The sequence below is a fragment of the Peromyscus leucopus genome, chromosome 18, assembly GCF_004664715.2.
Source record: "Peromyscus leucopus breed LL Stock chromosome 18, UCI_PerLeu_2.1, whole genome shotgun sequence".
In the NCBI taxonomy this organism is placed as follows: domain Eukaryota; kingdom Metazoa; phylum Chordata; class Mammalia; order Rodentia; family Cricetidae; genus Peromyscus; species Peromyscus leucopus.
In genome coordinates this window covers 44341134-44356895 of record NC_051078.1, presented here as the reverse complement: position 1 = coordinate 44356895, position 15762 = coordinate 44341134, and the positions used below count along the sequence as shown (strand labels likewise).

General features: G+C 40.0%; 1 protein-coding gene across 7 annotated transcripts in view; it reads left to right on the top strand.

The window, feature by feature from the left end:
• The window catches only part of LOC114700601 (disks large homolog 5-like), a 71042-nt gene that overhangs the window by 25268 nt on the left and 30012 nt on the right, over positions 1-15762 (top strand). For 3 of the 7 annotated variants that reach the window (XM_037196880.1, XM_037196883.1, XM_037196879.1), the window contains 2 exons: positions 7756-7875; positions 9110-9188. The exons of 2 other annotated variants lie outside the window; for them this stretch is intronic. In XM_037196880.1, the coding sequence (XP_037052775.1) occupies positions 7756-7875; positions 9110-9169 (180 nt within the window). In that variant the 3' untranslated portion in view covers positions 9170-9188. Of the gene's footprint in view, positions 1-7755; positions 7876-9109; positions 9398-15762 lie in introns of those variants that run through there. 2 more of the 7 variants (XM_028862118.2, XM_037196881.1) reach the window with 2 other exon arrangements.

Sequence of the window (15762 nt, the reverse complement as noted above, 5' to 3'; positions counted from 1 at the left end):
TTAAAAAAAAATAACAGAATGGTTGCTTTTCAAGAATATTTCTTGGGAGTCACATAAATGCCAGGAAGTAGGCTATACTTGGAACAACAGATAAGATGTCTGTCCTGAAGGAACTGAGGAAGTTATTACCTTTTATCCATCTCGTACATTCCAGCTGCTTTTTGCTCTGAGCAACCAACCCTCCAGCTCTTCTTGTGTCTGAGACCTCTAATAGAAGAGCTCTGATTTTCCTGCAGGAGGCAGCATCCAAGCCCTCCTGTTGATTTGTCCATGAAATTCAGTCTCCACAGGAATGGCAATCTTACCTCCTGCCCATTATTCACAGCCTGCAACTCACTGCTATATATGAAAATGATTATATGCCATCAAATCATAGGAATTTCGGCTCCTTGTTAATATTTTAGTGGAAGGAAATTTTAAGCTTTCCCTTGGGTAGATACTACATAGTTAATAACTATTTTAGAGTGTTATAACTATTAAACAATTTATTTTTATTTTTATTGAGTGAATATTCTCTTTTTTACTGAAAATAGATCATTCTCTCATACAATAGTTCCCAACAGTAGTTTCCCCTCCCTCCACTCCTCCCAGTGCCCACAAACCTCCCCTCTTCTTCAGATCTGCTCCCCCTTGGCTTCTTTTCAGAAAAGAACAGGCCTCCAAGAGACAACAGCCAAACATGACAAAACAAGATAAGACCAAACAAAAATAAGACAAGACAAAAGCCATCATATAGACTGGACAAAGCAATCCAATAGGAGGAAAGATGTCCAGAGAGGAGGCAAAAGAGTCAGAGACAAACCCACTCCTACTATTAGGAGTCCCATCAAAACTCCAACATGTACGCAGAGAAGCTGGTGCAGACACATGCATGCTCCATGTTTGCTGCATCAGTCTGTGTGAGTTCATGTGAGCTCTGCTTAGGTGATTCACTGGGCCATGTGACCTGATAGAGAGTTTCAATTTAGACTCCCACTTCCACACAATGACTGGCTGTGGGTCTCTACACCCATCTGCTGCTAGAAGAAACTTCTTGGATGACAACTGGCAAGACACCAATCTATGAGTATAGTAGAATATTGTCAAGAATATTAGCAATTATTTTATTGATTTTTTTGTAGTTACATTTGGTTCTACCCTAGGTCTGTGGGCTATTTGGTCTCCAGTTCCTGGCCATCCTGGCAGTGTAGGGCATGGACTGCTTTTCCTTCCATGGGCCTCAAGTTAAACCAGACATTGTATGGCCACTCTCTCAAGTTGTGTGCCAACATAGCCCCAGCACATCTTGCCCAAGGGACAGACTATATGTTGAGGTTTTTGCAGCTTGGATGGTGTCCATGTTTCTCTTTCTATAGCTTGCAGAGTACCTTTCCAAGCCAAACAGAATAGAAGACAGGGGTGAGAGCTCCATGATGGCAACAGCTTGATCTCTCTATGTTCAATGAACTGTATAGATGTTGCCCACAACAATGGTACCCCACTGTCAGTTTTCAGAGACGAACACTTTGTCCTAGCATCAATCTGGGTTGTTAGGGAGATGCAGAGAATTCCCTTACCAACAGTTCAACTGACTGCAATCCAGTCTCACCACTGGAAGCCTTGCCTGGCTACAGAAGACGGTCAGTTCAGACTCTGTACACTCCATTACTAGGAATACTCACTAGGATCACCCATATAGGTTTCAGGAAGTTTTCTCTGCACCTGCTTTCCACAACATGCTCTAAAGGCCCCCAACTCCAGCTGTCTCTCCCCATACTCTCTCCCTCTATCCCTTTCCCCTAATACATGATCCCTTCTAATCCTGCTCCCACTAACCCCAAGTCCCCCTGAAAAATATATTCTATTTTTCCTTCCCAGGGAGACCCATGTGTTTCCTCTAGAGACATCTCTTCATCTAACTACTTTGTATCTGTGGAATGTAGCTTGATTATCCTTTACCTAACAACTAATAATATACTTACAAGTGAATACAAATTATACTTGTCTTTCTGGGTCTAGGTTATCTCCCACAGGATGTTTTTTTCTAGTTCCACACGTTTGCTTGCAGTGCCAGTTGGATATCATTTTATACTCCCTTGTGTAAATGTACTACTTGTTCTTTATTCCTTCGTCCATTGAGGGACATCTAGGTTGTTTCCCGTTTGAGGTTATTATGAATAAAGCCACAATGAACATATTTGAGCAAGTGTCCTTGTGGTAGGATAGAGCATCCTTTGGTTACATGTCCAAGAATGATTTACCTGGGTCTTGAGGTAGATCAATTCCCAATTTTCTGAGGAAACACCATATTGATTCCACAGAGGCTGTACAAGTTTGTAGTCCCACCAGAAATGGAGGAGTGTTCCCCTTGCGACAAATCCACACCAGCATGAGCCGTCACTCCTGTCATTAATCCTAGCCATTCTCACAGGTGTAAGATGGAATTTCAAAGTAGTTTTGATTCACATTTCTCTGATGGCTAAGGTTGTAGAATGTTCCAGTGTTTCTCAGTTATTTGAGATTCTTCTTTTGAGAATTCTCTGTTTAGATCTGTACCCCATTTTTTAATTGGATATTTTTGTTTGCTGATGTCTAGTCTATTGAATTCTTTATATATTTTGGATATTTTCCCTCTGTCAGATGTGGAGTTGATGAAAATCTTTTCCCATTCTATAGGCTGCCATTTTGTCCTATTGATGGTGTCCTTTGCCATAAGAAGTTTCTCAGTTTCATGAGGTTATTATTAATTGATCTTAGTTCCTGTGCCAGTGTTCAGGGCTATTCCCTATATTCTCTTCTACCAGGTTCAGTGTATCTGGTTTAATGCTGAGGTCTTTCATCTACTTGGACTTGGGTTTTGTAAAATACAGAGAATATCAATCTATTTGCAGTCTTCAACATGCAGACATCCAGTTTGACCAGCACCATTTTTTGAAGATGCTTTCTTTTTTCCATTCTTTCTTTCTGGATTCTTTATCAAAAATCAGATGTCTGTAGGTATGTGTATTTATGTCTGGGTCTTTGATTAGATTCCATTGCTCAATGTATCTGTTTTATGCCAATACCATGTGGTTTTATTACTATAGCTCTGTAGTGCAGCTTGAAATCAGGGATGGTGATACCTACAGCAGTTCTGTTACTGTTGAGGATTGTTTTAGGTATCCTAGTTATTTTGTTTTTCCACATGAAGTTGAGAATTGTCTTTTCAAGGTCTTTAAAGAATTGTTGGAATTTTGATGGGGATTGTGTTGAATCTGAAATTTCTTTTGGTAGAATGGCCATTTTTACTATGTTGATCCTTCTGATCCATGAGCATCAGAGAGCTTTCCACTTTTTGATATCTTCATTTTCTTTCTTCAAAGACCTGGAGTTTTTAAACATATGAGTCTTTCACTTTCTTGGTTAGAGTGACCACAAAACATGTTATAGTATTTTTGGCTGTTGTAAAGAGTGTTGTTCCACTGATTTTTTTTCAGTATGTTTATTATTTGTATGTATTTGTGCTAATGAATTTTTTAAGATAATCTTGTATCCAGCCACTTTGCTGAAAATGTTTTTCAACTGTAGGAGTTCCCTGGTAGATTTTTTTAGGGCACTTATATATACTATCATATCATCTGTAAATAATGATATTTGTATTCATCCTTTCCAATTTGTATCCTCATGATCTCCTTCAGTTGTCTTATTGCTCTAGCTATATCTTCAAGTTCTCTATTGAATAGATATGGATAAAGTGGACAGCCTTGCCTTGTTCCTCATTTTAGTAAAATTGCTTTGAATTTCTCTCCATTTAATTTGAAGTAGGTTATATGCTTGCTGTAAATTATCTTTGTTATATTCGGGTATATCCCTTGTGTCTATAATATCTCTGTGGTATACCCTAATAAAACTTTTCGGGAAATCAGAGAACAAGACAGCCACTAGATTAGACATAGAGGCCAGACTGTGGTGGCACACACACCTTTAATTCTATCACTTAGGAGGTAGAGATTTGTCTGGATCTGTGTGAGTTCAAGGCCACACTGGAAACAGCTAGGCAGTGGTGGCACACACCTTTAAACCCAAGGCTTGAGATCTCATGTCTTTGCTTGGGAAGGACACTCGCCTTTAATCCCAGGAAGTGAAGGCAGGAAGAAGAAAGGTATATAAGGCATGAGGACCAGGAACTAGAAGCTTTTAATCAGTTCAGCTAAGACTCTTTTGAGTGAGGACTCAGAGGCTTTCAATCTGAGGAAACAGCATCAGCTCAGGAGTTGGAGATGTGAGGTTGGTTGTGGCTTGTTCTGTCTCTCTGATCATTCTGGCTCCAGGCTTTTTATTTATTAAAAGACCTTTTAAGATTCATGTAACATATCTCCAGGACTTTTATCATGAAAGGGTATTGGATTTTGTCAAAGGCTTTTTTTTGGCATTAAGTGAAATGATCATATTTTTTTTCTCTCAGTTTATTTATATGGTGGATTACATTGAATAATTTTCATGTTGTACTGTTCTTACATCTCTGGGTTGAAGCCTACTTGGTCATGATAGATGATCTCTTTGATAAATTCTTGGATTTGGTTTGCAAGTATTTTTATTCAGTACTGTTGCATCTATGTTTGTGAGGGAAAATGGTCTGTAATTTTCTATGTTGAGTCTTTCTGTGGTTTGGCATTCAAGGTAACTGTGGCCTCATAAAATGAATTGGGTAATTTCCTTCTATGTTTATTTTGTGAACTAATTTGATGATATTGGCATTAACTCTTCTTTTTCTGGATGGGAGAGTTTTAATGACTGCTTCTATTTCACTAGGTGCTATAGATCTATTTAAATTGTTTATCTGATCTTGCTTTAACTTTGGTAAGTGGTACCTATTGAGAAAATTATCCATTTCTTTTAGATTTTCCAATTTGATGAAGTACAGGATTTAAAGTATGTCCTTGTGATTCTCTGGGTTTACTCGGTGTCTCTTGTTATGTTCCCATTTTTGTTTCTGATTTTATCAATTTGGATATTCTCTGTCCATCTTTATTTAGTTTGGATAAGGATTTATCTATCTTGTTGATTTTCTCAAAGAACCATTTCTTTGTTTTATTGATTTTCTTGTGTTGTTCTCTTTGTGTCTATTTTACTGATTTTAGCTATCAGTTTGATTATTTCTAGCGGTCTACTCTTCTTGCATGTACTTACTTGTTTTTGTTCTATATATAGCTTTGAGGTGTGCTATTAAGTTGCTAGTAAGAGATCTCTCTAATTTTTTAATGTAGGCACTTAGTGCTATGAACTTTCCTCTTAGTACCACTTTTATTGTGTCTTATAAGTCTGGGTATGTTATGTATTCATTTTCATTGAATTCTAGAAAGTGTTTAATTTCTTATTCATTTCTGTTTTCCCACTTTTCATTCAGTATAGAGTTCTTCAGCTTTCACGAGCTTATAAGCTTTCTGTTCTTTCTGTTATTGATATCCAGCTTTAATCACGGTGGTCTGCTGGGATACAGGGAGTTATTTCAATTTTCTTGTGTCTGATGGGACTTGCTTTATGTTTGAATATGTGGTCAGTTTTGGAAGAAGTTCCATGAGGTGCTGTTCAGAAGGTATACTCTTTTGTGTTTGGGTACAATGTTCTGTAGATACCTGTTAGGTTTATTTTGTTTATAACTTCAATTACTCCAATATTTCTCTATTAATTTTGTCTATATGACCTGCACACTGGTTAGATGAACATTGGTGAGATTGGAGTATTTAAATTCCCTAATATCAGTGTATGAGGGTCAGTGTGTGCTTTAAGCTGTGGTAGTGTTTCTTTTACAAAAGTGGATTTCCTTGTGCTTAGGACAAGCCATTAAGAATTAAAATGTCAGCCAGGTGGTGTTGGTACACACCTATAGTCCCAGCACTCGGGAGGCAGAGGAAGGCGGATCTCTTTGAGTTCGAGGCCAGCCTGGGCTAACAAGTGAGTTCCAGGAAAGGCGAAAAGCTACACAGAGAAACCCTGTCTCGGAAAAAAAAAAAAAAAAAGAATTAAAATGTCATCTTGGTGGTGTATCCTTCCCCATCTCTTTTGATTAATTTTGAATTGAAGTCCTTTTTGTTAAATATTAAAATGGCTACACCAGCTTGCCTTTTAGGTCCATATGCTTGAAATATCTTTTTCCAATCCTTTCCTCTGACATAATGTCTATACTTGATGTTGAAGTTTGTCTCTTGTATGCAGCAAAAAAAAAATGATTCCTGTTTTTTTTTTAATCCATTCTGTTAGTCTGTGTCTTTTTATTTGGGAAATGAGACCATTGATACAGAGAGATATCACATGATTAATTCCTGTTATGTTGTTGTTGTTGTTATTGTTATTGTTGTTGGTGTTGGTGGTGGTGGTGGTGGTGGTGTGTGTGTGTTGTTTATATTCATGTTGAGTTTGTGTATATCTTTGTGCACTTTAGAATGTGTGTGAGCCTCTATGTGTACGTTCACTTCCTCATGGAATATCTTTAACACTGATAGAGACTAACTTGAATGAGAAAATCATGTGCCAGCTTTGTTGGAAACCATGTAATCAAACATCACATGGAGCTGCCCATCTTTCTGCATGTCCACACAGCTCCCTAGAACAAACACACAAAAACTGCTGTAACTAAAAGTTTTTCAAGTATTCTCAGAGTCACAAATATTTAAAAATATTAAAAACAAAAAATTTAAAAAGTCAGAAAAGAAATCCTTTGGAGGAAACCAAAGGAATGGGGTACATTGTGGTGATTCCCTTGCAGGCTTTACAACAGGGAGGGAAAAATGATCCATGAAAAGACAATAATGAAACTTGGCTCAGCCCAATTTTATTGTGACCAGTGCTGGAACAGGACTCCAAGAGTCTGGATCAGATCATTTAACTTTAGCCATATTTAAGCACAGCTCAATTTTTGAAAAAAAGTATTCAGATAACAATTAACTCAGTCCCAAGTCCACAACAATTTAAGGTATGTTTACATTGAGATTCCTTACAAAGTACATTGGACTTCTCTCACAAGAATGGGTACAGTTGACACATAGATGGTGCCCACAATTTAGTCTGTAGGGAGCTTGACTGAGGTAAACATAATACCTATGGGCATCAGGATTAGCCACCAGTAAAATAACATAGAAGCCACTTAGGCTGCTGTAACGTACAAGTGACTTCAGTCATAAGAGTAGGTTTATGGTCTAAAAGCATTGTTCAAGATTTAGGGGACTAGGTCTTGGATTAGTAATAACATTGATTCTGTGAGATATGGCAGAGCCTGTCTCAACAGACAGCAAAGGGTCACCAGGTTATAAAATGACATCATTCCTAGCATTCCAGGAAGAGCAGCTGTGCTCCTCATTTCATTGAAGATGTAAGCACTGGATGAAGCTATTGGCTGCTTCACCACCATCCTATTGTCCAGTGCTGGGGATCCAAGTCTTTAGTGCACCAACTGGGGAACTTGATGAACAGGCATGGCTTATAGGCCAAGCATCCCACAAGTCCATTTTTTTGTGCACTGGGTTTACAAGGTTTGTGCACTTCATTGACTGATCTGTACATCTGTCCTGCCCACTGTGTTCTTCCATCTAAGGAATGTTCAGTTTCTTCTTAAATGTCCTGGGTTATCTTTTCTTATATTAGCATTATCTGGGAAACTAAACATGTGAATGCAATGTAGTATGCTTGTATGTTTACACACTTGTACATGTGTGTTCAAGAATGTGTGTGTTCAGGAGTGTGTGTGTCTGTGTGCATATGAGTGTTCAACCCTGCACTAAGAACATAATCTTCTACTAAACAGAAGCAGGAAAGATTGGAGGAGAGACTGCAATACCTGCTGAAGCAGAGAGATCTGGTCACCAAGCACAAGGTCTTGGCAGAAAAGCTGCAGCATTACTTCACTGTCTCCCAGATGAGGTAGGACCCCAGGCCAGGAGGGAGTGGCACTCAGTAGTTCCCCTCTACCTGAATCTCTGTCCTATTTGGATTTCTGCCCATCTGCATGGCCTTTCAGTCACAGCCAGGGAAAGAACATCTGAGTGTATGAGCTGGTCCAGTCAACAGAAATGTCTGTCCGGGAAAAATACATATTATCCTTAATCTTGCTAGAGATTGTGTCCCCTTCTTCGTTTCTGAGCTCTCATATGTCCTGAGTTCATTGATCTTTATGTCTCCCTACACATGTTCCTATGGCAGCCCAAACCTAACAGGGAGAGTGTTAGATGGAAGACAGTGTGCCCTCCTGCCTCTTTTCATTCAGGATGGCACCTTGAGAGGTAAGGTCCCACCCTTGTGCAGATTTGCATGGAGCCCCTTCTTACTGATTACAGGTTTTCTGCAGTGTGCATCTGTTTGCTGTGAGAAAGTTTCTCTGGAAATAAGCAGGTTTAGAGTTTGACAGGTTGAAGCCAAGGAAGTTTCTGTACTGCAGGAGTAAACAGAGCCTGCACACTGCAGTGTTGTGTAGACACCACTAGAGGGCCTCATACAGTTAGGTTCCAAGGTCTCTGAGTTGCCTGGCATCTGTTCAAGGCCATGCATATCTCTCCTGAACTGTGACTCTGACATTGCTGTGCTGCTTTTTTTTTTTTTTTTTTTTTTTAAATAATGTATCTGAACTATTGGAGAAATGTGCTGGGTTTTTTTTGTTTGTTTGTTGTTTGTTTGTTTGTTTTTAGTTTAGGTGTGTATTTCTCAGTTCAATCTCTAGCAATTTTTAAAGACTGAGAAAAAATCCAGGGCCACCTGCTCTCTGGCCCTTCTCTCTTGAGGAAGAAAGGAATAAGCTCAGCTGAAAGGTAATGCTGATTGTCCAGCTGAATGGAGCCAGTGGGGACTCAAATGTTGGCATGGCAGGTCCCCACCAGGCCTGTGTTTCAGCTGCCTTCCTCTCCCAGGTCTAAAAATCATGATCTAGAACAGGCCACAGCCCAGGGTCAGAGCCTGCTGCAGACAAACCTGCTTCAGCAGGGACACTAAGTGTGCCAGGCAAAAGAGCCACCATTGACTCCTATCCCCTGCAACCATGGCATTCGTGGGGTGGTCTTTCTTCCTTCACATTGGTGTCCTGTGAGTGAATAGGCCCTGTTTTGTCTAGGCCATGGCAGAGTTAGGATGCTTATGGGAATAATTGCCATTCTTTCTCTGACAGCACCACTTAAGAGAACTCCACTCTAGCATCAACACCTCCTCAACAAAAGACATCTTGTAGCTGTGAACTAACCAGTGAGGAAAATCCCAACCTACAAGCAGGGGATCCATGTGTCTGTTGGTGCATTATTCCAGGAGAAGATAAATCATCAGAAAGAAGCTTGAGCGACAGAGGACCTGCCAAGATTACTCAGAACCCAGCCATCTATTAACAAGTGGTCCTCAAACGGGGCACAGCAGCATGGGGAGGGTATGTTGGTGAGCCAGTTACTCTGTCCGTGTACTCTCCATGTCTTTAGTAAGCTGTCTGTGTCCTCCACATGTGGTGAGAAACCTGACAAGAAAGTCTGCATGGCTGTCATGCTGTTATCTATACATACCACATGGAAAAGAATAGGATTCCCTCCACAGGGCAGTGCTGAAGCCAACTCCATGTCATGCAAAAGTGTTGCTGAAGATGACGCACTGCAGAGACTACAGCACTCCCTCACACCTATGTGAGTCAGTCATCAGGTCTTCCATAAAGAAAATGACTAGGGATTCTCCAGCTTCACAGCCTGGACTGGCATGACTGGTCCTGAGAAAAAACTTATAGAGGAGGTCTGAGTCATCTTTGTGCTTTGGAAAGCCAAATGTGCTCCATTGATTCGTTGGGTCTAGATTTGTAGCTTAAGTTTTTTAAGGCGTCTTTTCTTTGCTGGGGTTTTGTTTGCTTGGTGTTTTTAGTTTAGTTTAGTTAGAAATTTTGTTATTTTTTGTTAATTCTTTTCTTCTTGTCAGTGTTTTAATAGTTGGCTAAATATATACACTGCATTTTCTGACTGCCTTTTAAAAGTCCCCACTGAAGACTTTTTTATGAATAAAAAAGCAATTTCCAACTCTTCACTTTTACAGCTCTTCTTTACTCAGGCATGGTGTTGCACTCCTGTAACTTCAGAACTCAGAGGCAGAGATGAATCTCTGCAAGTTCCAGGAGCTTTGGCTACAAAGTGAATTCCCACCTAACCAGGGCTACATAGGGGGTTGACACCTTGAATGTGGATGGCATGGTCACCTCCAGTCTTCATGACCTAGCTTTTATGTTAACAACCAGATATAGAGAATGTAGCAATGATGAGCTTCTGGAAAGAAAGGAATCTCCCTTCTGCACTACATTAGTCCTTTCCCCATGCCCTTTCACAATTGCCCATTGTGGTTCTGGGATAGCAAAACAGTGAAAGTGGCCTTGAAATGCATGAACAAAGTTTACCACTACCCACAGCAGAGGGGAACTGCTGAGCTGCAAGTGTGAATACTGGAGATGCCTTCTGACCTCTCACTCCTTTAGCATGACTGTTACATTGGGGAGATGTAGAGTAATGACCTGCTCTGGCACTGTCATCTGCTTCCATTAGGAATACTGTGAGCAAAGCCTGAAGGATTCATTCATAGCTCTGAAATGGTGTTTCCCATTGGTTTAGGACACAAAACATTTGATAAAATTCCATAAGGCTGTCTCAGATACGTAACTTAGAATACCAATTCCATCTTCTAAATTTAAGAAGTATGAGTTTGGAGCTTGGGGAGATGGTTCAGTAGTTAAGAGCACTTGGGTTTGGTTCCCAGCACACATAAGGGGGCTCATATCCATCTGAAATTCTAATACCAGAGGACCCAATGACTTCTTCTGACCTCCATACCAAGCATGCCTCTGGTACTCAGAAATACATGCAAGCAAAACATGTGTGTGCACAAGTATACATAAAAGTAAAATAGGTGAGTATTACCAACTAACTTAATGCTACTTGGCAGATGAAAAGCTTCATCTACTTTTACTTTTAAATATTATCTCCAGATTTTTCTCAGGCTACATCAGAATTCAGTATCCTACTTTGGCATCAAATATCAAGTTTGTTTATTTTATTTTTTTCTAATAAAACTAAATTTATTCAATACCCTAGAGTAATGGTTTTAATAATAATTATCCAAGAGCATAAAAAGTATAAGAGCCCTGGACTTCCCTTCAGGACCAGAGGTGAGGATCCGGGCCCAGCCTGGACCCCATCACTGGGCACCAGCCACTCCAGGGAAGACCTGCCCAACTTGGCCCCAGGTTCTGGCCACTGGGCAGGTTCCCTTTTATCCCCACCGGGCAGGATCCCCCTCTCCAAGACCCCCAGCAGACCCTGCAATCCCCATGCCCTGCCCCCACGCCCATCTGCCCAAGACCCCAGCCACTTCCTGAGACTTAGAGATTGGCCCCCAGCTCCCATCCTGCCCCGGACTTCTTTTCTAGACCAGAGAGAGAGCTCCCATCCTGCCCCAGACTTCCCTTCTGGATAAGAGCTCCCATCCTGCCCCGGACTTCCCTTCTGGACAAGAGCTCCCATCCAGCCCCGGACTTCCTGTTTAGATAAGAGCTTCCATCCTGCCCTGGAGTTCCCATTTGAAGAAGAGAGCTCCCATCTGGACAAGAGAAAGAGACTTCCTGAATCTGTCAGCTCTGTCTGAACCAAGTGCGCTGATAAGACCAAGAACGATCCACAAGGAGATGGGCACATGTCAAGGCAGAAGTACATTCAACAAAATGAAGATCAATACAGCATCACCAGAACCTAGCCCCCCTCCAACATCTAGACCTGAACATCAAAAATTGGAAGAAGCAGAAGAAAACAGACTTATGAATAACATCATGAAGAAGGTAGAGGCTTGTGTAGAGGAAAAAACAAAAAAAAGAGAAGAATGCTATAAACAACTAGAGGAAAGGGCAAACAAATTAAAAGAAAACAAGAAAGTCCTGGAAGAAAACAATAAAGTCCTGGAAGAAAACAAAGTTCTGAAAGAAAATCATGAAAAAGCAATGAAACAAATAAAGGAAACAGTCCAAGACCTGAAATGGAAATAGAAAAAATGAAGAAGACAGAAACAGAGGGAATGCTGGAAATAGAAAATCTGAGTAGATGAACGGGAACTTCAGATGCAAGTATAACCAATAGAATGCAAGAGATGGAAGAGAGGATCTCTGGCGTTGAAGATACAGTAGAAGAAATAGATTCATCAGTCAAAGAAAACACTAAAGCCAACAAAGTCATGACCCAAAATGTCCAAGAAACTTGGGACACCATGAAAAGACCAATCCTATGAATAATAGGGATAGAAGAAGGAGAAGGCACAGAAAATATATGCAACAAAATCATAGAAGAAAACTTTCCCAATTTAAAGAAGGAAATGCCTATGAAGATACAAGAAGCCTATAGAACACCAAACAGACTAGACCCCCCAAAAAAGTCCCCTCACCACATAATAATTAAACAACTAAACGTACAGAATAAAGAAAGAATATTAAGAGCAGCAAAGAAAAAAGGTCAAGTGACCTATAAAGGCAGACCCATCAGAATAACACCCAATATCTCAATGGAGACTTTCAAAGCCAGAAGGACCTGAACAGATGTAATGCAGACTCTAAGAGACCATGGACGTCAGCCCAGACCAATATAACCAGCAAAACTTTCAAGCATCATAGACAGAATGAACAAGACATTCCAAGACAAAGCCAGATTTAAACAATACTTATCCACAAACCCAGCCCTACAGAAAGCACTAGAAGGAAAATTCCAACTGAAGGAAGTCAGATACACCCTCGAAAACACAGGCAATAGATAAAGCCACAGCAATAAACCCCAAAGAAGAGAAGTACACACACACTACCACCAAAAAATAACAGGGATGAACAATCACTGGCCATTAATATCCCTTAATAAGGTGGACTTAATTCACCTATAAAAAGACACAGGCTAACAGAATGGATACGAAAAAAGGACCCATCTTTCTGCTGTATACAAGAAACACATCTCAAATTCAAAGACAGACACTACCTAAGAATAAAGGCTGTAAAAAGACTTTCCAATCAAACGGTCTTAAGAAACAAGCAGTGTAGCCATCCTGATATCCAGCAAACTAGACTTCAAACTAAAATCAATAAAAACAGTCATTAAAAGTCTCCCAAACAAAAAAAGCCCGGGACCAGACAGTTTCAGCGTAGAATTCTACTACATCTTCAAAGAAGAGTTAATACCAATACTCTCTGAATTGTTCCACACAATAGAAACAGAAGGAACATTACCAAACTCATTCTATGAGGCTATAATTACCCTGATTCCTAAACCAAACAAGGATACAACAAAGAAAGAGAACTACAGACCGATCACCCTCAGGAACATTGATGCAAAAATACTCAATAAAATACTGGCAAATAGACTCCAAGAACACATCAAAACAATTATCCACCACAATCAAGTAGGCTTCATCCCAGGGATACAAGGGGGTGGTTCAACATACAAAAGTCCATCAATGTAATACACCATATAAACAAACTCAAAGGAAAAAAACACATGATCATCTCACTAGATGCAGAAAAGGCATTTGACAAAATCCAACATCCCTTCATGATAAAAGTCTTGGAGCGATCAGGAATACAGGGAACATAATAAAGGCAATTTACAGCAAGCCAACAGCCAACATCAAATTAAATGGAGAGAAACTCAAAGCAATTCCACTAAAATCAGGAATGAGGCAAGGCTGTCTGCTCTCCCCATACTTATTCAATATAGTACTTGAAGTTCTAGCCAGAGCAATAAGACAACATAAGGAGATTAAGGGACACAGATTGGAAAGGAAGAAGTCAAGCTTTCCCTATTTGCAGATGACATGGTAGTATCCTTGAGTGACCCCAAAGATTCCACCAAGGAACTGATAAAGCTTATAAACAACTTCAGCAACATAGCAGGATACAAGATCAACTCAAAAAAATCAGTAGCCCTCCTATATTCAATGGACAAAGAAGCTGAGAAGGAAATCAGAGATACATAACCCTTTACAATAGCCACAAATGACATAAAATACCTTCGGGTAACACTAACCAAGCAAGTGAAGGACCTATATGACAAGAACTTTAAGTCGCTGAAAAAAGAAGTTGAAAAAGATGTCAGAAAATGGAAAGATCTCCCATGCTCATGGATAGGCAGGACCAACATAGTAAAAATGGCAATTTTACCAAAAGCAATCTATAGATTCAATGCAATCCCCATCAAAATACCAACACAATTCTTCACAGACCTGGAAAGAATAAAACTCAACTTCATATGGAAAAACAAAAAACCCAGGATAGCCAAAAGAATCCTGTACAATAAAACAACCTCTGGAGGCATCACGATCCCTGACTTCAAGCTCTACTATAGAGCTACAGTAATAAAAACAGCTTGGTATTGGCATAAAAACCAACATGTGGACCAATGGAATCGAATTGAAGATGCTTACATTAACCCTCACACCTATGAACATATAATTTTTGACAAAGAAGCCAAAAGTGTACAATGGAAAAAAGAAAGCATCTTCAACAAATGGGGCTGGCATAACTGGATATCAATGTATAGAAGGCTGCAAATAGATCGATATCTGTCACCATGCACAAAACTTAAGTCCAAGTGGATCAAGGACCTCAACATAAATCCAGCTACTCTGAACCTACTAGAAGAGAAAGTAGGAAGTAGTCTTCAACACATTGGCATAGGAGATCACTTCCTAAATATAACACCAGTAGCACAGACACTGAGAGAAACAATCAATCAATGGGACCTCTTGAAACTCAGAAGCTTTTGTAGAGCAAAGGATACGGTCAACAAGGCAAAGCAACAGCCTACAGAATGGGAAAAGGTCTTCACCAACCCCACATCTGACAGAGGACTGATATCCAGAATATATAAGCAACTCAAGAAATTAGACATCAAAACTGCCAAGAGTATAATTAAGTGTTGATGTAACCAACCGTCTTATTAAATAAGAAACACAGAAACATTGTAAAAGAGAAAGCCAAGAGGTCAGAGCTCAGAGCTAAAATCTCACCCTTCCTCCTGCTGTCCCAGCTTCGCGAAAGAGACCTACTTCCTGTCTGTTCATTTTTTTTTATAGTATGTTGTTCTGCCTTCTCATTGGCTGTAAACCCAAACACATGACTGCCTCGTCACTGTCTGAATGTACAGCCCCCTAGGTCTTAAAGGCATATGTCTCCAATGCTGGCTATATCCCTGAACACACAGATATCTATGGGATTAAAGGCGTGTGCCACCACCGCCACACTCTTGCTATGGCTCTAATAGCTCTGACCCCCGGACAACTTTATTTATTAACATACAATCAAAATAATATTTCAGTACAATTAGATTACCACCACAATTAAGAAATGGGATATAGAACTAAACAGAGAATTCTCAACAGAGGAAACTCAAATGGCTGAAAGACATTTAAGAAATTGCTCAACATCCCTAATCATCAGGGAAATGCAAATCAAAACAACTCTGAGATACCACCTTACGCCTGGCAGAATGGCTAAGATCAAAAACACTGAAGACACTTTATGCTGGAGAGGATGTGGGACTAGGGGAACCCTCCTCTACTGCTGGTGGGAATTCAAGCTTGTACAACCACTTTGTAAATCAATATGGCACTTTCTTAGAAAGTTGGGAATCAATCTCCCCCAAGATCCAGCTATACCACTCTTGGGCATATACCCAAGAAATGTGCAATCATACCACAAGGGCACTTGCTCAGCTATGTTCATATCAGCATTGTTTGTAATATCCAAAACCCTGAAACAGCCTAGATGGCCTTCAAGTGAAG